The 23229-nt window shown below is 34.3% G+C and overlaps 1 protein-coding gene and 1 non-coding gene across 2 annotated transcripts in view; one reads left to right on the top strand and one right to left on the bottom strand.

The window, feature by feature from the left end:
- The window catches only part of Smp_151430 (hypothetical protein), a gene marked incomplete at both ends in the record, with an annotated part of 25350 nt that extends 6663 nt beyond the window's left edge, over nt 1–18687 (top strand). The window contains 6 exons of the mRNA XM_018797294.1: nt 3206–3597; nt 6137–6184; nt 13078–13214; nt 14930–15114; nt 16777–16904; nt 18592–18687. Of these exons, the coding sequence (XP_018652350.1) occupies nt 3206–3597; nt 6137–6184; nt 13078–13214; nt 14930–15114; nt 16777–16904; nt 18592–18687 (986 nt within the window). The remainder of the gene's footprint in view (nt 1–3205; nt 3598–6136; nt 6185–13077; nt 13215–14929; nt 15115–16776; nt 16905–18591) is intronic.
- On the bottom strand, nt 16256–16323 carry Smp_tRNA_00084_Pseudo_TTG.1.1. Its single transcript has one exon. It is a non-coding gene (tRNA).
- Nucleotides 18688–23229: the final 4542 nt, after the last annotated feature.

The following is a 23229-nucleotide window of genomic DNA, read 5'->3' as shown; positions in this document are numbered from 1 at the left end:
TCACTGAGATTTTAAAATATATTATTCCTATTTATTGTTTTACATCAACTCGGCGCTCAAATACTGTGAAACTATTCGCTCTAATTTAGACGAGAGTTCTTATATATGATATAAAGTATGTTATATATTTTATTTGGTTATTGGCAGAGATTATACTCAAGGTGATGATGAGGATGATGAAGGTGAAGATGATGGTGAAGAGATAGAAGATGAAGAAGATGATGAAGATGAAGAGTATGATGAAGAATATCTTGATGACGACGATGATGATGAAGATGCAACATCTTTAATGAAGACTTGTGGTTCAGGATCAACTGGGAATAGTGGACAAACTAATCGAACACGTAAATGATATTTTTTTTTAAAACTACGTTTTCTTTTTGAAGAAATTTTTGGTATGAAATCAAAAGATTAATTTCATAAATGTGAAAAAATGTTTAGATTTTGTATAAGTTATACAAATGAAAAGAAAGTAACGCTTTATTCACTGGAAAATTCATTGAATGTTGATAAGAATGATAAAATTTAAAAACGATCATAAATTGTATGGCTAGATCTTTTTATTATCAACATTATCAATTCCCGACCGTTGCTGCTACCTTGACGTGGTGGTTGGGCTTGCCTATCGTGATGAACCGATCGAGCTATACTGGCTGAAACAATCGTTCCTCAAGGTCCTACCATGCCAGACAGGTCGGTTGAAGAGCAGTAAGACTAAAAGCAACAATCCCAAGGTCCAAAGGCGAAGTCGTACTGCTGACTGTACAGAGGTGTGACGGCAGTAAGGTGTTTCCTTCAGACAACCAGCATGACAGCGATGCTGCCTTTCTACAAGGAGGGGTGGGATTAGAAAAGGTCGACCCTAAAATTTCACACCTCGCCTTATCCCACGGATATCCGTCTCCTGTGGTAAGGTCCTTTGAAGAACGGAGCTAACACAAAGACTACCCACAAAAAGGTCGTGTGTGACCGACCTCAAGCAGTTGTCCCTTGGGCACTGCGGTCACGCTCTCAGGTCATTAAGACCGCTTCTAACCAAATTTTCTTTTCAGGTACCTCTAGAAGAACCCTTCCACGGTGTGGGCAACCGGGAAGTGATAACTGCCCTAATACCTCTAACAGCCCTCAAGGCCGCTGTCATTATCAATTAATAAAAGAAATAAGAGAGACAAAATGCTAGGGCTTATTTGTTTTCATGAGATTACACTTCAATTTAAACAGTTTCACTGATTCGAAAGCTTCAAGTATAAAAAGAAGCAATGATCTAAAATTTACATATGAATGTTTGAGTTCCTAATGCTGAGTAAGAGTTGGATGACAGTTCTTACTATGTGAAGCTTTTTACTCTTGGGTGTTTCAAAGAAACATGTTTTGATACAGTGAGATGATTTCCAAATATACGTATATTGTTTTCATATTTGTAGTGGTGGTTGATATGTTAAGCCCATATACCATATTATAGCTTCAGGACAAGTCAATTTACCTATCCATCATGAGTCCCGTTTTGACCTTATTAATTATTCACTTATTAACACCGACTATTTTTTATATGAGCGTAGGTATGTGTACACTTTTTATCTTCTTCATCACATGTCTGTAACCTATTCTTGTCTGACTATAATTATTGATTAACGCTTGATTAAAGTGAGTTGGTTTACCCGCCATCTCCAATGCGTGTCATTTTTGTTTTGCTTGCTGAAATTTATTCATACGCTTATAACTTTCTGACCTGCGTTATTTGTCAATAAAACTATGGCTGCCGCTTCTCTTTGCCTTCTGATTTTATGCACTGTTGAGATTTGTATTATAACGGTTATCGAGGTGAACGATTAGCGAAGCACAGCACTACATATTAATTTAGTCATTAGACCTCATTCATATGTTTTAACAGAAATAAAAAATATCTTGGTTTTTTTTAAATCACTTCTTGGATCTAAATGGATAACTTAACACAACTTTAAGTATATCGAGAGTTTGATCCAAGATGATTTCGGGGATGTACATTGCTGAGGTATCATATTTTAGGATAAAAGTTATTAGTTCATTTTCAGTGATATCACAGTTAAGGTAAATTGGTGACTCATAAAGAAACTTATTACTTAGAGTATTAAAAAATGTCTGCATTTCAAAGAAAAAATAATTGCATACATCTATCTCATTGTAGTACGTCTTGATGGATCTTATCTGGAGTCTCGTACTATCTATTAAGGTTTATTCACGGATATCAAACAAAATAATTACAAGCATGGTAAGCAGAGATGGATAGTGGCTAGCAGTGGAATCCAGGACGCTTACCATGCTTGTGAATTAAGGCTATATCGAGGCAATACGCACAGTATGCACATATGCCAATTAGAGACTGACCAGTTGCAGTCCTAACACATCGATGGGAATATTCAAACAAACAACGCTAAATGAATTTAAAATAATTACAGTTTAAATTACTCAGACCAGTAACGATTTATTCCATAGGTTGATATTTTTTTAGTTTATCTACCCTTGACTTATTTCTAAATTATACTAAGTCAATTTGATTCGATACATTCCTTTTTTAAACTTCGTTTCATTAGTTCCACTTAACTCGTTTGTAAACCCACTCTCTAAGTTTTTTATCCTACTCACTTTTCCTACAGTTTTATCTATCCTTATCTTATTGTTCTTATCAGTATTTCTATGCAATTAATTTTCTTTTCTCTCAAAAATCTTATTAATTTTCATTGTAGAATTCATGAGTCGACTTAGTTTGAACTACCACTGGAAACCTGGAAGCACTGGACGACCGTTTCATCTTAGTATAGGACTCCTCAGCAGTGCGCATTCACAGTCGCGCACTCGGGACTCGAACTCAGGGCCCTCAGTCCCACGCGAGAACGCTAAACCTCTAGACAACTGAGTCGGCTGGCATCCAACGGTGTTAATGTCTAACTTCAACCAATCTTCGATATTGCACGACCGTACACCACTGACTTCAGTGAGTAACTACCTCACAACAGACGCGGTTTAACTCCACTGGTCATGGCTTCCCAATATAACTCCAGGAAATACGTCTTGACACCGTCCAGTGCTTCCAGGTTTTCGGTGGTGGTCTAACTTAATTCGACTAATGAATTCGACTATTAAATTGCTATAATCTCCACAAACCCCCATTTTGATAACGTTCGTTGGGTTAAATGAAACTCCCTTTTTTTCCTTTTCAATCAATCAGATGCCTTATGTCATCATCATGCAGCACAACATGCATTAATGAGTCAATCAAAAGGTCCACCAATTTGTCCACATATACGTCAGCATTATTTATCTATGCCAACAAGTGATCATCGTTCAGTGAGTCAAGTTCCACATAAACTACATTCAAAAAATGAACAACAAATACAAGAGGAAGATATTGAAGAAAGCGGATTAACACTGAATAACAACACTATGAACTGGCTTGAATCAAATTCTCCCAAAAAATCTATTAATCAGTCATCATCATCATCAACTGTACAAGATTCAAAGTATACTAAACAGTCAAATATTTCTGATACTGATAAAATAAATAATAGTAGGAGATCGTCTAAAGGAGGCCGTCTAAATGGACCACGCGGAAGTCGCTCGGTAAGCAAAACAAAAATATCCACTTTTATTTTGAATATTTTTTCTGAGAAATTTTATGGCAGGTAGGATGTAGATATCTAACGTATAGTAGTATTGTCTCTTAATGTATGACTAAATAACTTAAGCATTGTAGGCAAAGATGGATAGTAGCTAGCAGTGGAATCCAGGACGCGCGTTTCGTCCCATTCGAGACTCGTCACCTGGGTGTAATTGAATCTCAGAGTTGATGTTCACTCTGGGACTCGGACCCAGTACCTTTCGCTTCAAATGCCATCATGGTATCCACTCAGCTACTGAGTCCTGATAGCCAGTTGTTTGTGCAATGGGTTGATGTTTAAATTCACTTAGTATTGTTTGTTTGAATCTTCCTATTGATGTGGATAACGCGATGGAGTTTGAGGCGAAAAGTACTGGGTTCGAGTCCCAGAGTGAACACCAACTCTGAGATGCAGGTACATCCAGCTGACGAGTCACAAATAGGACGAAACGCACGTCCTGGATTCCACTGCTAACCACTATCCATCTTTGCTTACAATGCTTGTAAATTAAGGCTACATCGAGGCAATACACACAGTATGCACATATGCCAATTAGATATTGACCAGTTGCAGTCTTAAACATCAATGGGAATATTCAAACAAACAATACTAAGTGAATTTAAATAACTTAAGTTTGAATATTCTAGAATAGCTTGCATTTGTCCAAGATGAAAAGTATAATTAAGTAAATAGTCCTGAGAATCCTACAATACAATTGGATAAAGTACAAATATCAAAGTTCTTTGAAACCTATATTCGTCTTACTTATCAAGCTTAACAACCAATATACATGACATTTCAATCAAATACTATATGATACTGAACAATAGAGCTCTAAATTTCTTTATCCCAATATTGAATATAAGGATTCTTTTTAAACTCATGTAAGCATTTTGTTTTAATGAAGAAATAAAGCTCATTTTCATTATTTTGTTTTGATATCCAATTAATGAACTAGTTATTCTATTAAAGGATTAAATTATTACTTTAAATGACCTGAATTAATGTTGCCTCAACCATATCATTTTTCTTTAGTTTTTCGTTGTGATTGATCAACCTCAGACAAATTTCTAAATAATGTTTCTGGTAATTGATTTTTCAGGTTAACTGTCAGCAGTATGCTAGATATTCATAATTACTCTTTTTCAAAGTCTAGATATACTCATTCAAAGCCTGAAAAGTAAATAAGTTAAAGTATTGTAACAAAAAACTACTTTATGAACTTAATTACATAACTAGTGAGGTCGATCTCAGGTATAATATTTCTCAAATAGTTTGTTGTCCACTCTCTCAATTTGAACTGCATAAAGATAGATAGTGGCTAGCAGTGGAATCCAGAACGCGCGTTTCGTTCTATTTAGGACTCGTCAGATGGATGTACCTGCATTTCAGAGTTGATTTTCACTCTGAGACTCAAACCCAGTACCTTTCACTACAAACGCCATCGCATTATCCATATCGCGTTATCTATATTAAGGCAATACGCACAGTATGCACATATTGCCAATAGGAGACTGACCAGTTACAGTCCTAAACATCAATGGGAAGATTCAAACAAACAATACTAAGTGAATTTAATGATCAGTAAATATTTGGTAAAGTATTGTAAAGTGATCATTTACGCTGATGCTTAAGGAAACTCTACAAAAGTATTAGGCAAATTGAAACATTAAGAATTTGACATCATAATTCAATCGACAACCAGAAGATTATAACTAGTTCACAAACATATTTTTGGTTTGTCTATTACGCTGAATGAAGCAATCATATGAAATAAGCACTATATATCTAAAATACATTCATCTGTACACGATAACATCTAACTAGATAAACAATCCCTATATACTTGGCTTTGACATTTTCTCCTATTGGCGGCATGCTTAAATACCTGGGTTACCTGTTCCTGCTATCTAAATATATCAACAAGTTATCTAAATTTTTTTGTTTCAATACATCATTATGGCTATTTATCGCACAACCTATTCAGGTGCGTTTCTGAAAAGTGTATAACCTTTCTCTGCAAAAGTTACAAAAGGCCCAATCAGAGGTGTCGTGGTTGCTGAGAATATGCAGCGAAAAGAATGTACATTATTCAAATGTCGACTGACTGAACTGCTAACTTCTAACTGGTGATCACTCAATATTGATCATCAGGATCGACCAAGAAGTAAGAAACGGCAACTTGTTGAAATACTTTGTGCCGAAAATTCTATATTGTACCAAAAATATAATACTGAATAAAGCTAATAATAACAATAATAACAACAACAATAATTCTATCTTGGTCTAGTAGTAGTTTCGAGGGACTTCTTTAATTCTGTATCAGATTTTCAAAGTAGGACAGATTAGGTTGTTGTACTTCGTCATTTGTTTTCTCGCCATGAAACATATTTTTCAATACTTCCTTCACATTATAACTACATAAGTGTTGATTACTTTGTTAAGCCTGTTCATCATCGTGATTATTTCGAGTAATTTCTACTTATTTTATATTTCAATAGTCTAACAATGAGAAAAATGATGATACAATAGAATATGGTGAGATTGAAGTAAGTTTATGTTACTATTATTTATATCAGTATGAATTATCTTTTAATTTGACTATACTATCTATTCTATTTACTAACGGATAACATATAAACAAGTTATATTATTAGTGTGGTGTGTGCTACTGATGTCGACAGATATAAGTAATATGTATCACCAATCAAAAGTGGAACACCTAGTGGCAGAAGGTTATTAAAGTCAAAGAAAACAGAACAAGAACAGAGAATCATTGGTTCGGACATGAAGGAACAATCAATTCTGAGACTATTGACTGATATTTTGCAAATGAAGTATTTACTGTATAGTCCTCAGATTTTACTAAGAATATCTGTAATTTTGTGTTCAAATGCATTTGGTTTTCCCCATTTGTGTTCGTGTTCACTACACTAGCTTATTCAGTAAATCTTATAAGATAAACTAGATCAAATAATCATAATGTCTACGAATGGCATTTGGTAATAACTCGAATTGAACCATAGACTTCAACTATCATTCCCAATGAAGTTCCCATTCTTACTTTTGATCATTAGTCATTGAGTTTTGGTATCGTTTGAATTAAAGATTATTCACTAATTTTTTCACAAATTTCAATAGTTTATATTTCACCATGAAAGTTTGAGTAAACGAAATAATTGGTAATATGATTTAGTGTATTTAAGAACTTTCGTCTAAATTAGAGCGTATAGTTTTACAGTATTTGGGCATCAAGTTGATGTTAGACATTAAATAGGAAGAAGAATATATATGTAAAATCTCAGTGAATGAATTTGAAGTAAATCCAACGTTTCGCCTGGCAACATATTTTATATATGTTATATTAACACATATCATTTCACATCACAAATCTCTTACACACTAATACATATACCTAGTCTAGACATTTTTAATGCTGATTGGATGACCTATTCAGTGTACAATGAAACGAAGAACCATGTACCTATTTATATTCGATAATTTTGATGTTTGATTATATTTCTATGAAAAAGCTTGGACCAGATTACCAGATGAAACGTTGGATTTACTTCAAATACACTTCGCTGAGATTTTACAAATATATTATTCCTATTTAATGATTTAGTGTGGTTTTTATTTCAAATAAAAAAGAATAGCTGAAAATTCTTCATATGTTCACGAATTGATTAGTTACTTACTTACTAACTTACGCCTGTTACTCCCAATGGAGCATAAGCCGCCGACCAGCATTCTCCAACCAACTCTGTCCTGGGCCTCCCTTTCTAGTTCTATCCAGTTTTTGTTCATTCTTCTCATGTCTGTCTCCATTTCTCGACGTAATGTGTTCTTTGGTCTTCCTCTTTTCCTTTGGCCTTCAGGATTCCATGTGAGGTCTTGTCTTATGACGCAATTGGGTGATTTCCTCAATGTGTGCCCGATTCACTTCCACTCCGCCTGTAGCTCCTCCGGGGGCTACTGCCGGTCTCAAGCCCGAGTAAAGGAGGAGGGTTGGGCATGGGGTTAGCGACCCCATCCCGTAGAAAATCAACTCGCTAAAAAACGCTAACCAGAAAAACTATTCAAATTGATCAATATTGTTCTATATTTAGGTGGATTTTCGATACACAATGGTTGTGAAAGTAAACATCATGGTACGAATCGTATAAATTTTGATTCATTTTTGTATTGTTTGTTTGAATTTTCCCACTGATGTTTAGGACTTCAATACATCAGTCTCTTATTCTTATACGTGTATATTTTGCACATCCTGGATTCCACTGCTAGCTGCCATCCATGTTTGTTTATGATGCTTATAACTCAAGACAATATCGAGGCAATCCGTACAGGATGCACATATGCCAACAAGAGACTGATCAATTGCAGTCCTAAACATCATTGAGAAGCTTCAAACAAACACCATCGAGTGAATTTAAACTACACTCCATTGCACAAGCAAGTGGCCATCAGGACTCAGTAGCTGAGTGGATAACGTGATGGCGTTTGAAGTGTAGGGTACTGGGTTTGAGTCCCGGAGAGAGCATCAACTCTGAGATGCAGGTACATCCAGCTGACGAGTCCCAAATGGAATGGGACGCGTGTCCTGGATTCCATTGCTGGCCACAATCTATCTTTGAGCATAAATTTTATCATTTTATTTCTGAAATGAGCTAATAGTATATAACTAATAATAAACACAACTTACAGTTTGGCAGTAAACTGTTAACAATTCAGTTCTGCGAAATAATGAAATTTAATCTAAATGGAAAATTCATTATGAGTTTGTAAATTTCTGATTCATATCATTTACCGCCATCAGTTCAGCTCATCTGATTACCATATTTAACGTCATTTCATTGAAAAAATGTTTTTGGATTTAAAGGTTTTTCGTTATCAGTGAACAGGTTGAGTTTTCTGCCTTTGAAGTGATTTTAACTAAAGGGTACCAAACAAGCACAATATAATGCGGATGTCAGTATTGACGTTGAGGAAATGATGATAGGAAATAATTCAGCCGGCTGCCATGTCATTTTAAAATTATCCAGTGGGTGAATTTTTTTAAATAAAAGTTCGATTAATATAAATAACTTTTTGTTGTTGTAAATAAAGTCCAATATGCTATCTGGATTTCTCTGAACATCTTATTTCGAAGTATCACTAAACATGAGAGAATATTCATTGGTGTATATGGTTTGTGGCTATTAGTGGAATCTAGAACGCGGGTTTTGTCTTATTTAGGACTTTTCATTTGGACGTACCTGCATTCTAGAGTTTATGTTCACACTGAGACTTGAAGCGATCACATTTGACTTCAAACGCTATGGCATTATCCACTAAGCTATTTTAAATATCATTTGAATAAATCTTTATTGCTTACTAATCATGTGTAACTAAGATTATGGTGGATGGATGGAAAAGACTCCTTTTGTTTCGAATCAAGTCTACTAGGATTGTAGTGAACGCGAACACAAATGGGGAAAACCAAATGCATTTGAACACAAAATTACAGAATATCTTAATAAAATCTGAGGACTATACAGTAAATACTTCGTTTATAAATATCCATCAATCTTCTCAGACTTTATTGTTCCTTCATTTCCATACCAATCACTCTCTGTTCTTGTTCTCTTCTCTTTGATTTTTTCAACCTTCTGTCATTAGGTATACCACTTTCGATTGATGTTACATATTATTTATATCTATCGACATTAGTTACACACACCACAGCATTAATTTCTATCTAGTTTTCTATGTTTGGTAATATGTTCAAACTACTGAAGTTATTTTTAAGCAGTAGAGTGAAATTTACAAATTTATCTCAAGCTGCTTAGTGCATCAAGGATATCAATGAGTTAAGAATCAATTTCCTTGCATATCTAATATCAAGACCACAAAGTTTTGGCATTATCAATAATGTCACATTTATATGTACCTTAATGTATGGGTAAATATGTTGTTATTACTTTAATTGATAACTCGAACTGAACAGGTTGGCTGCCGATTTACTTAAGTTTCAAGATTCCCTTATTAGTTATGATAATCAAAACATTCGAGGATGACAGTTCGTTGTTTGATAACGTTTCTGATATAAATTTCCTGTCATTAAAAATTCTTCTAATCAAATTATAAGTACTTTTCCCATCTAATGGTGACTAATCAAACTATGCAACTCCAGTAACAGAAAACCTCTGGAACATATCGACTTATTGCTGAAATAAAATTATTAATTCTCTTAATTAATCACTGAAATAATTTAGTGACAGTTGATTCTTTTCTGAGGGAGGGAGGGAAGGAAGAGGGGAAAGGAGTACGAATAACTAAGCAATTTTTCATTTCAAAAAAAATTTTTTTTAATGTTTACTCAAGTGTTTAGAATGATTTTTTATTCCCATTTTTTTCGTTGGCTACATTCAAAATGATATTCATTTTGACAGTCAACTATTAATTTAATTAATATTTCCAGTTACTGTGATATGTATACATTTCACTTAGGTTTTCTTTTCACATGGATAGATTCAGTAGACTAGTCAGCAAAAAGAACTGACAAATAAAATCATTCAGACGGAAGCATTTCCCTTTGTTTTTTTTCTTTCATCAGTAATAGATTTGAATTGGATTGTTGAAACATCAAGAGAAGTAGCGAAAACGTTTTCAGACTAGGAATATATAAATAGTAGTCGAACTATTTAGTTCAAGTAAAGTTTCCTCAATGATAGAAAAATTGATCATTGTAGGATTTATTTTCCCATGAATTCAATGTATTCATAAGACGTATGTCTAAGTATATTGAAAATCTTGTTAGTATGAATGGGTTGAACAATATTACGAAATGATTAAAGTAAGACTTCTACACTACTGGTGTCCGTTGTGAGACTGACAGTTCTTGTTTTAATTCCCGAAAGTAAAGTCATCGGTAGCACGTACTGCTAAAGAGTCTTATATGGGGATGAAACAACTGTTTAGTGTTCCCAGGATTCTAATGATTGCCTAACTTCGCTTGATTCATGATCTCAATAAAACCTAAATTTGTTTAGCCTAGTAGATCATTCAGAAATTATATCTTTAGGATTTGAGTGAATGTATTGGTACCGTAATAGAAGATAGAAGTAGAACTAGGTTAACTGAGCTCAGAGAATGCCACATCTAAAAATCCACCTTATGTGCAACAACTCTTTCCCATCACCTAAAAATAGATTACATTGAACAATGCGATTAAAACGTAGCGACAAAAATAGCCTGGTCTTTGAGTAAGAATGATTATTAACAAACATAAAACTTTTCGTATAAATTGTTGACTAACCGGAATTCGTAATGTTAGTATCGATAAATGATTTATACTGACTGATCTAACAAGTGAATAAACTGTCAAATAGAAGTATTCAAATTATTTGGAAGAAGGAATTCCAGTTTGAATTAAAGGAACTTGTATTCTATGAACCAACGATGTAAATTTTAATGCTTAATAAAACTGCTTTTTATCACTTTGATAAGTTTATCTAGTAAAATATATCGAAAACTTATAGTATATTAACAAGACAAACCATTTACAAATTTGTATAATAATATCTGTCGCACACCAAATCGTGTAAACTCAGATATTGAGTCACTTTCAATAAAAAGTTAGTATGGAAATAGATCAATAGAGTTTAGCGTGTCTTGAGGAATAGGCATTCCGATACTAACCAATGATTTATTAAAGAATAAACATCTCATTTCAACAAACAATTTAATCTGGTACCATAGATCTGTTTCATTTCCGTGTCACGAGTGTAACGGTATTCTTTGACTGTTTAAAAAAATAATAGTCAGTCAGCTACAACGTAGGACCAGGGACATATATGCATCGGTCCAAGCTGCCATACCTCGTTAGCACAACAAGATGAACACCGAATTCATAAAAGTAGTTAATTTAGTGGAGTTAATATATAAAAGAAAGGTTGTATATAAGGATATAGTACAGGAAGGTAGACAGCTATGAAGCAATTTTAATCTCAGGGTTTAAATGAAGATAAAGAGTGTATAAAACTGGGACAGTGTTTCGCGCACTAAAATCGTTGGCCGTAGTGACACTTGAGGAGGAAACCGAAAGAGGAAGTTTAGTGTTGAAATTTAAGGTGGGAGGAATAATAGGAATTGAAGAAGGAGATTGATTATGAGCACAGTGATCTTGAGTGCTATTAGGGGTATGAGGGCAGTTATCACTTCCCGGTTGCCCACACCGTGGAAGGGTTCTTCTAGAGGTACCTGAAAAGAAAATTTGGTTAGAAGCGGTCTTAATGACCTGAGAGCGTGACCGCAGTGCCCAAGGGACAACTGCTTGAGGTCGGTCACACACGACCTTTTTGTGGGTAGTCTTTGTGTTAGCTCCGTTCTTCAAAGGACCTTACCACAGGAGACGGATATCCGTGGGATAAGGCGAGGTGTGAAATTTTAGGGTCGACCTTTTCTAATCCCACCCCTCCTTGTAGAAAGGCAGCATCGCTGTCATGCTGGTTGTCTGAAGGAAACACCTTACTGCCGTCACACCTCTGTACAGTCAGCAGTACGACTTCGCCTTCGGACCTTGGGTTTGTTGCTTTTAGTCTTACTGCTCTTCAACCGACCTGTCTGGCATGGTAGGACCTTGAGGAACGATTGTTTCAGCCAGTATAGCTCGATCGGTTCATCACGATAGGCAAGCCCAACCACCATGTTAAGTGGCAGCAACGGTCGGGAAAAAAAACTGATAAATACTCTTTTACTTCCTCTTGAATACTGAAAAAGTAGTGAACAACACTGTATCTGTAAAAAATGATCAATATCCTGACTTGATTCTTAATTTTAATCAAAACTGCACTAATCAATGAACATGGGTGTGTACTTTTCATAACTATAAAAAGATATAAGGGAAACCTGTACACTATTGATTACTGAATAAGTAGTAGAAGTAGTGTTGAACTTTCTAAACCGAGTAGTTTGACCAAAAACATACATAATAAAGTTTTCGAGAATGATTAATCATAGGCAAGATTATCAGACTGTTCAGATATTCACACTTATGGAATGACCTTGACAAGTTTCTTTTTTGTACTGAACTATGCATAGTAAAAATAAAATATTTACAATTAAAAACCATGTATCCATGTAAATGTGATATCACATAAAAAGCATCTAATTGAGCTAAAAAGGTGTCATTATTGAATTTTTCTTTTATAATTGAAAGCATGAGTCAATTGAAGTTATACCACCGAGGAAAACCTAGAAGCACTGAACGGCCGTTTTGTTCTATGGTGGGACTCCTCAGCAGTGCGCATCCACTACCTCACCTCGTGAGATTCGAACCCCGGACCTACCAGTCTCTCTCCAGAACACTTAACATTCAATTGACTCATGCTTTCCACTATGAAAATATTAAATATCTACAAAACCCTTTCTGAATTTCTTTTACTTATTTATCTAACTCTAGTTAATATTAACATTTGATGATTATGATCAAAGTTTAACTGTACATGTTGCACGTGCACGTAATCTTCCAGCAATGGATTTAAATGGTTTAGCTGATCCATTTGTCAAAGTAAGACTACATCCAGATCCAACAGAAGAGTAAGTCTAATTAATTAACCATGTTTTGGTTCTGAATTTTTAGATTTCTTATGACTAATTTCTTCTCTACGGTTCATTGTACCAGGTATAATAATTTGAACAATAAATTCAGATTAAGATCACAGTTTAAGTGGCTTATAATAATTTACAGGAAAACGTGGATCTAGGCTTTGTGCTATCTGGTACCCATCAGCAAGACATGGCTGAAATCTTGAACGAAATGACGCTCCCTGAGGTATTCAAACCATCTTTATGATCTAACATCAAATAATGTGAATGGTGATCTGATCTAGTGACCATATTGCAACTTGATCATTATCATTGGTTACCACTCAGGGACAGATTACTTTTAAGTCGAATGTTGTTTTAAAGTCACATGAATTGGTGATCACATTCGAAATCCACTTACTGAAATCTAATAAACGCTAAATAAAACAAAACCCTAGTGTCGTCATAATATGACTTGATGAAATACAGTTTAATTTACTTCAAACGACACTGAACCTTCCTTACAAGCTTGATTACACTAAATTACTGAATGAATATTATTTTTATTATATGCTTGAAGCACATTTTGTTAAATATTTACATCTATCTTAGTATTTAGGTCAAACTTTCAATAGACGTAATAAGACTAATAATTTACAAACTATGCTTTTACTGACTTTCGACTTGACGCTTGTAAAATTCTCATGATACTAATTTAAGAAATAAAGATTCTGTAAGGGAAAGAACATTTCTTGATTTGATCAACTTTCGTAAACCAGATAAATTCGTCTGTATTCTACATTTTAATTACTATGATGTTCAAGGGACCAAACAGATAAGCGCCACATAAATCATTCGACTTATGTGTGGGCTGGGATATTACTCGGGTGTCCAAACCAAAGCAGGTGGTTTCCTTAGGGAGCCACACCCCGAGCTTTTGGCCTACAGGTCTAATCCACAAGGCAGTGTAGCAACGTCAGGAGATGAAATCCTATGGTAGCCAGTGGCCAACAATAGGTTCATACACCATTTGTTTCCTTATGATCCTGGAGCCCACGCACACCATTGGTTTGAAGTCACTGTTTTCCAACTCTCCTAGGTGGAACTTCCACAACCATCAACCCTGTTGAAGCTCCAGATATTCGCTTTTCGTCCCTTCACTTTCGTCAACAACACCCCTGCCACGAGAAGGCAGTGAGTAGGACTTCCCTGGCAGTGGCTGGCCACTTAAGAGCATTTCGAGAGGGAGAGTGGACTCTCCCCACTCTTGACCGTACCAGGGCATTCGGTTCGAAACAGATTTGCTGAAGTTATATCATCATTCAGAAGCAAGGCAATTATCAGTGGATAACATTGAATGAGAGCTCTGCCTTATCTAAAGTTACATAAAATCAAAAGCATAGGTTATTGAGTTCTAACTTTACTAATTAGTAGTATTATACACTAATTGAATAACCGAAAATTGTAACTAGAGATTACTGTGAAGTATGAAATTAGAAAGGAATGAATATTCAGATGATTTTTGATCTTAACTAATTCCATGAAAGACATAAATTCGTGATAGAATAGATACTTTACAAGTTGAATAGACATTCATAAATCATGTAATTGTAAAAATGATTTGAAAATCTAAGCCCTGATACCTTTTTTTTCAAATAAAGCCGAAGTTATATCATGTTAACATTCTTTTATTTTATACAATTATTGTTTTAATATAATAATCTTAGCCCTGATTTTAATCGTCAAACAAAATATATGCCTAATACATTAACACCTGAATGGCAACAGACTGTTGTATTTATGAATTGTATAAAACGTACATTAAAACGACGTGTACTTGAAGTAACTGTATGGGATTTTGATCGATTAAAAACAAATGATTTTATGGGACAAACAATTATTAATCTTGGAGGTAAGTAATCCAAATTTTATTAAATCAAATTTTAATAATAATTAATTAAATATATAATATAGTTAAATTCATGAGTCCATTGAAGCTGAGGAGTCTCACAATAGGACGAAACGGCCATCCAGTACTTCCAGGTTTTCCATGGTGATCTAGTTTCAATTGACTCATGATTTCAACTATATCAAATTACTAAAATCTTCACAAAACCCCCCCTTCTAAACATATAATAATTCCAACATTATCAGAATGAGGCAGTAAGAAATGTGACACACAAATTTTTATTTCCTTTGTTATGATTATTATGAATTGTTTAAGGGTTATAACACTATTTTAATATTCAAACAGAAGAAAATAGCTTGACTAGGGAAGTATTTTCTCCTTCACCCACTATAAATTTAATCCATAGTCTTATGTAATAGCTTTAAGAAATGTATTCATATAAAATCTGTTGGGAAAGTAAGTTTCCATACTATTCATTCTTTTTAACTCTCCTAGGCGATTCTTTCTTGTCCGATAATTCAATTGATCTCTCTCATTGGAAAGAGGGTAGGACTTCTTTGAAAAAGGTTATAAACACTAGGATTAATTATAGTATTTTGAGACGTAAAGCATAACCCGTTCACTTTAAAAAGTACTATAGTACTCGGAAACTAACTTATATACCAAGATAATGTTAATAGAGGTTTCTCTTCACTTCATAGTAAACTCATGTCGAATTCCCTTGAATTACTAAACTAATTTTTAATAACTAAATGTTTTCTTAAATGAATCCACAAAACTGCTGACTCCTTTCTATTAATAGAATGAATTAAAAGATCTCTTTTCGTGTCATAATAATTCTCATTAAGAATCAAAAGTATTAATAAGTAGTATATTAAGGTTGAACTTTGTTTATCTTAAAATCATTTTGACATAATTGTTTAAAAAAAGAGAAGAATAGAAAAGAGTTTTTGCTCGGGGGGAATTCTTTAAACACCGGTTAATTTATTAAACATAAACATTAAAAAAGAAAAGATATCTGTCTATAAACAACATAGTAAAATCAGCAAAGATGGATAGTGGCTAGCAGTGGAGTCCAGGATGCGCGTTTTGTCTTATTTGGGACTCGTCAGCTGGATGTACCTGCATCTCAGAGTTGATGTTCACTCCAGGGACTCGAACCCAGTACCTTCCGCTTCAAATGCCATCACGTTATCCACTCAGCTACTGAGTCCTGATAGCTACTTGCTTGTGCGATGAGGTGAAGTTTAAGTTCACTTAGTATTACTTGTTTGAATCTTCCCATTGATGTTTAAGACTGCAACTGGTCAGTCTCTTATTGACGAAACGCGCGTCCTGGATTCCACTGTTATAACAGCAGCTTTCCTGAAGCTAGTCTTTGTTGTCCAACTTGCGTCCAATATGTTTCACTGATTTCAAGCGCCTCCAGGATATATCTCTTCATTTCTGCAGCAATTTGGATGACTCTCCTGGTCTCCCACGTTGTACGAACATTCACGAATATTCCACCTTTATTATGACAAAACCAGTTTATTCATTTGTGTGGAAGTTAGCCTACTCTCTTGAAAGACTTTATTTCGTGTATTAACAATTTTCTTAAAATTTTGTCATACTAATGATACACTTTTATTATTATTATTTATTATAAACACATAACTATTTCAGATAAAGAATATCTTGATGGTAAACCTCATTGGTTTAGTCTTCATGGGTTAATGCCAGTTGTTATACCAGTACCTAAAAAGTCAGTATCTTCATCGAAAACTTCATCTGACAGTTCAAGACAAGCCAAGGTAATTCTATCGCTTTACTATCACTGTTATCGAAGTAGTTTTACCTTTTAAACATTGTTTTCATACAGTATTTCAGGTCCTCACTTAGTTATAATCAGTGTAGAACCTGAGATATAAATTCATCTGTTCAATTTATCATACCACAGGACAGTGAAATGACAGCATTAAGATAAACCAATGAGTTGTAAAAGTAGTAAGGTTACCAACGGTAGCAGAAACCATTAGACCGAAAGATTATTTGAGAATAAAGAATGAATACGCGGAAAAAGAGTTACATACTAATTTTGAAACTCAGGATCATATGGAAAGTGATAATTGAATACATTGGTCCCACTATTATTGATTCTGAACCATATCACCTAATCCCGGCACCTGTTAACATGGCTGAGATCAACAGTCAATGCATTCATGGTCCGGTGACATATTCCTTTTTTCGATCCCAGCTGTCTACCAACCTACTAGAGACCGTCGAACATCAAGACACGTTCCAAACACTATCGAAGAAGATTCACAGCATTGATAAATTATTTTTGATCTTGAACTAATACTCCAAGTCTAACTTCTGTGTTTATCATACGGCAGTCCTAATATAGATGTGCAATGTTTCAAAGACACCTATGACGAAATACTAACAACCTACGAATGCCCTCTATCATTAAAAATCACATTCCACAGCCATAACGTAAAATATACTGTTCTGTTGTTCAGTATACTTGCCCGTTTCTTGACAGCCTCCAAATAATTCATTGCAGTACCATAGTAAGGACCAACGTATTTGCTAACTCTGCTGAGATTACGTAATGGGAAAAAAAGTGAGGAGTGCGAAGAAGGAAGTGATTTCAGAAGGAATCACATATTTATTGTATATACGCTACTCAAGAACAGTGAACAAATGTTAACATAGGTATCATTACCAAGATTTGACTTGATCATTTCAAATAATTTGAGCATTGAATGGATTTTTATAAATAAATTAATATATTTATAATGTCCCAATTAGTAGAAAAATTACGTTTGCTGACGTTTCGTGACTCAATGTAAGCCACTTCTTCAGAGAACAACGGAACCGTTGTACTACTTGGACTTGGAGTAGTTTTGATTTGGTTATTTATTCTCTGAAGAAGTGGCTTGAACTGAGTCACAAAACGTCAGAAAATTTTAATTTTTCTACTCATTAGGATATTACAAATATATTAATTTATTTATAAATGTTAACTTATATCCGATTCCTCATAGATTGTAGTAATTCTTCAGTTGATATCAGTACCTGATAATTATATAAATGATATCATGAAAACTATAGCCGCGTTCAGTAATCCACAGTGAAACACACATGTGGAATTCCGAAATCTGGCGTAAAGTTCCTTATTCCTCTATAAATTAGTAAAAGGACTTAGACTGATAAACTTCTGGCTCACCATACTTCAGATTTTCATAATAGATTCCCAAATTCCCTTATTGATCACTATCAACTATAACTCAGTTGTAACCTCAGATGTTGTTCGCAAGCACTAACAGTCATATTTCGGTTATTTTACTCATAGAAATATCCTACTTTCACTGACATTTTATGACATCGGGATTATTAGACGAATATTTAAATTACATTTAATTTATTCTTTAAAAATATGTTGCTAAATTATAAAACAATAATGAATTGAGTAATATATTCAATCTTTTTATTCAGAGCTCTAAGGACAGCAGTTCTAGAAGAAGTACAGTGAATAAATCACCAAAAGGTAAATTACATTTACATTTTGTTTACAAAGTAATTTTCTTGTAATTTACATTTCTATTAAATGTTATGGGGTTAGTAGTTTACAAAAGATTTGGACAATGATATCATTTAAATTCAGAATTAAGGATTATTTCTTTTTTTATGCGGAGGAATATGGTACTGAACAAGAACACGAGTGAGGACAATCAAATGTACTTTAGCACAACATTACAGAATATCTCAGTAAAATATGAGAACTATATAGTGAACAAAGATGGATAGTGGCTAACAGTGGAATCAAGGATGCGCGTTTTGTCTTATTTGGGACTCGTCAGCTGGATGTACCTGCATCTCAGAGTTGATGTTCACTCCAGGGACTCGAACCCAGTACCTTCCGCTTCAAGTGCCATCACGTTATTCACTCGGCCACTGAGTCCTGATAGCCACTTGCTTGTGCAATGGGGTGAAGTTTAAATTCATTTAGTATTGTTTGTTTGAATCTTCCCATTGATGTTTAGGACTGCAACTGGTCAGTCTCATATAGTGAACAGTTAATTTGCAAAAATAACAATCAATTGTCTCAATTTAACTGTTTCTTTTGCAAACATCCATCCATAGTCTCCGATTATAATTGTTCAAATCTCGTCAGCGGGGCCGTGTATGTGCACTGCCGAGGAGTCTCACACTACAACGAAGTGGCTGCCCAGTGCTTCCAGGTTTTCAATGGTGGTCTAACATCAATCGGTTCCTGATCTCAATCAAAAAAAGAATTGATTTCTTTGTTGTTTGATTTACACAAACAAATACATACTTTAAATTCACTTAGTATTGTTGGTTTGAATCTTCCCATTGATGTTTAGGACTGCAACTGGTCAGCCTCTAATTGGCATATGTGCATACTATGCGTATTGCCTCAACATTGCCTTAATTCACAAGCATTATAAGCAAAGAAGGATAGTGGTTAGAAGTGGAATCCAGGACGCGCGTTTGAAGCGAAGGGTACTGGGTTCGAGTCCCAGAGTGAACATCAACTCTGAGATGCAGATACGTCCAGCTGATGAGTCCCAAATAGGACGAAATGCGCGTCGTGGATGCCACTTCTAGTCAATATCCATCTTTGTTTAAAATAAATACTTTGTTGATTGTTCTTTCTTAACGAAAATTATTATTTTCATATTTAATCTTATGATATTTTGTTTAACGAGGAAACAAAAAAAATTTAAGGTGATTGGTGATAATGGGAATACGGTAATTAAAACAAAAAAAAAACTAATTCAAGTACATTTATGAATTAATCACCTTATTCTCAGTATGTGGTAGTTAGATTACCAATGCTAATTAAAAATTGCTAACTTTCTTAATCAATTAGAAAGCATTCACTTGCATATGAACTAACTGTATTTCAGGTTAATTTCTATTATGAACTAGTTTTTGCATCATCTTGAAAACTACTGAGAATTATCAATCGTTGAACAGATATTTCAGACATAGTAACGAGAACTGGAAACATGATCTGGTTATATGGTAGATAGTATGATACGTTATAACAGTCTAATCTAAATATCATGACTTCTATTATCAACTTCATTCGATCTTCGAAATATCGCTGTTCTCATCATATTTCATGTCTAAATTTAGATCTCATTGACCATAGACTCTGAAGTGCGGTTAGTGAAAGTAAATTTGATTGTTCACTGGGTGTGGACGGAGAAATACTACTTTGGACTCGCCCAGTGTAGACTACTTGTAACTGTGCTCAATAAAATATTGTTTAGCTCATATACTGACTCTATATTTAGTCGTTTATTATGTATGTAGTGTAACGTAATCTAGTCTGTTCATGGTATATTGATTAGGGAGTATCCAGCCTAAAGGTAGTATAATCTCAATCACCAGTTTCAGTGAAAGATTTTAGATTTCCGGTTATCTCAGGTTCCTAATACAAATTTGAGGAACTGCACATTATGTAAAATTCTATTGAGAACATGCGACCCAATATGTGTACACTTTTCATCCACTCATTAGATGAATAAATTTGGCTACAGTTCAAGAACACTATCTATCGGTTACAGAATAATGATAAGAACATAACTTATTTAACGAGCACTCTAGTTAACATTTAAATCAATTAATGCTGGATTTAAATATGTTAATAAACATCATAACTGAAATGAAGCTACATGCAGTTAGGCAATCGCAACTAGGATAAATCTCTCATATTTGACCCTGCTGCTAATCACTATACAGAAGGTTGAAATAGTTACTTTCTATCAACTATGAGCATCAATAGAATTAAGGTTTATATATATTTAAACACATGAATATTGGTACAAAGAGGCACCAGATACATATGCGTCACACAAATCTCATTTGATTTGTGTGAGGGCTGTGATACTGCCCAAACCGAGGCAGGTGGTTTTCTTAGGGGGCCATACCCGGAGCCTTCGACCTGAAGATCTGATCCACAAGGCAGTGGAGCATCCTAAGGAGATGCAGTCTCATGGTAGCCGGTGACCAACGATTGATTCATAGGCCATTTGTTCCCTCAGGTTCCTGGAGCCCATATGCACCATTGGTTTGGAATCAGGGTTTTCCAACTCCCCTAGGTGGACTTTTCATGTCCACCAAGCGACGGATATTCGCTTTTCGTCCTCTCAATTTCGTAAACAACACCCTCACTACGAGAAGGCAGTGAGTATGAATTCCTTGGCAGCGGTTATATACGCGAGGCCATTTAAGAGCATTTGGAGAGGGAGAGCGGACTCTCCCCACTCTCGGTCGTACCAGGGCTTTTGGGGGCATATACATATTCAGTCTAATAAATATCCTGTTCATGTCTCACTGATGTTAAACTTTAATCACTTAGCAATTAACTTTAAAATCCTTAATCATCTAATTTTAAAAACTATTCACTTATACAAAGTAACTAGACCAAAAAAATAAAAATAAAACTGTGTTTATTATTTTTTTTCTTCTCAATCATTTTAAAGCATACACAATAAAATTCTGTCTATATATCCTAGTCCACTTAAATATATAGAAGTTTTTAATCATTTTACACTTGGAAAATTCAATCAGTTCTGATGTAGAACATTTAATGTTGCTAGTGTTTAATATTTCTGTCACTACCCCCCTACCCACCCACCTACTATTATTACCGTTATGGTCTCTATAACTACAAATATAAACAAAATCAAACTTGTTAAACAAATTATAAAATATAAATAAACACAATCAATAAATTTGTAATAATAATCTTACTCTTTTTATTATTATTATTATTCTATAATAAATGAATAAGAAAATAAGAAAACAAGATTGATTTGATTTATGTAATAGAAATTGATATAGCTTGTTTAAACATTTCGATAAAAGGTCAGTTAAACAATTAAGATATAAAGATGATCAAAGAAATCATGATGATTATTATAGACATTGTTGAAGAGGTTATCAACAAATGTCTGTCCCATAATAAGATGAAACGGTCGTCCAGTGCTTCCAGATTATCTATGGTGGTCTAGATTCAATTGATTCATGATCTCAACTATACAAAATAACTATAATAATATCCACAAAAACCTTTTTCTGATATTAAATTTCTGTGTTTGAAAAATTATTGATGTAAGTAAGCTAACTTAGTCAAAGAAAAAAATGAATCGATTGATAGTGTTATCACTTATAGTTAACTAAGATTAATGAAATATGTAATATACAAATTTTCATAGTTGAAAGCGTGAGTCAGTTGAAGCTAGACCACCAGGAAAAACTCACTGAAGACAATTGGTGAACGGTCTCTCAACTTCGTGGATTGGTTGGAGTTAGACATATCGGATGCCGGCTCAATGGTCTATCGTTTAAGTGCTCTGGCGCGAGATTGGTAGGTTCTGGGTTCGAATCTCACGAGGCAGGATCGGGGATGCACACTGCTGAGGAGTCCCACAATGAGACGAAACGGCCGTCCAGTGCTTCCAGGTTTTCCCTGGTGGTCTAGCCTCAATTGACTCACGCTTTCAACTATGAAAATACTAAATCTCCACAAAACCTATTCTATTGTCTTTTAAAAAAGTAAAAAAATCATTTTCAGTCGAATATAGTCGACTTCAAGCTGAATATATATATCAATGAATTTGTTGCTGGTTTGCAATGCTTAGAAAAGAAATGCAAACTGAATGGATTAAATTCTGTCACTAATAACTACTAGAATTTTTCACAGTTTACTGTTTAGGGAATGGTTAGTTCAATATATAAATTCTCACATATAAAACTGTTAAGGTGAGTGAGTTATCACTGACATCTCTGAGTCCTTAGGGTTTGAGTCTGTCAGAGATTTATCAAGGTTGGAAACATGATTACTAATGAGGCCTATGACACATGCTGATCACCTTTATCTATGGAAATAGCAGTCCCTTAAAACACATACTCTAAATAATAAATGTTTTTTGTTATATCCAAATGAGTAGAAAAATCATATCTCTGACGTTTCTTGACTTAATATAAGCTACTTCTTCAGAGTTAATGACTAACTGAAACTCAATTATGACAAGTTTAAATAGTGCAAAAGAAACAATACAAAATATTTTTAATACAATCAAAATCATAATAGATCTG

Source organism: Schistosoma mansoni, chromosome 4 (assembly GCF_000237925.1).
Source record: "Schistosoma mansoni strain Puerto Rico chromosome 4, complete genome".
Taxonomy (NCBI): domain Eukaryota; kingdom Metazoa; phylum Platyhelminthes; class Trematoda; order Strigeidida; family Schistosomatidae; genus Schistosoma; species Schistosoma mansoni.
The sequence above is the reverse complement of the archived record's forward strand: the minus strand, read 5'-3'. Positions and strand labels throughout refer to the sequence as shown.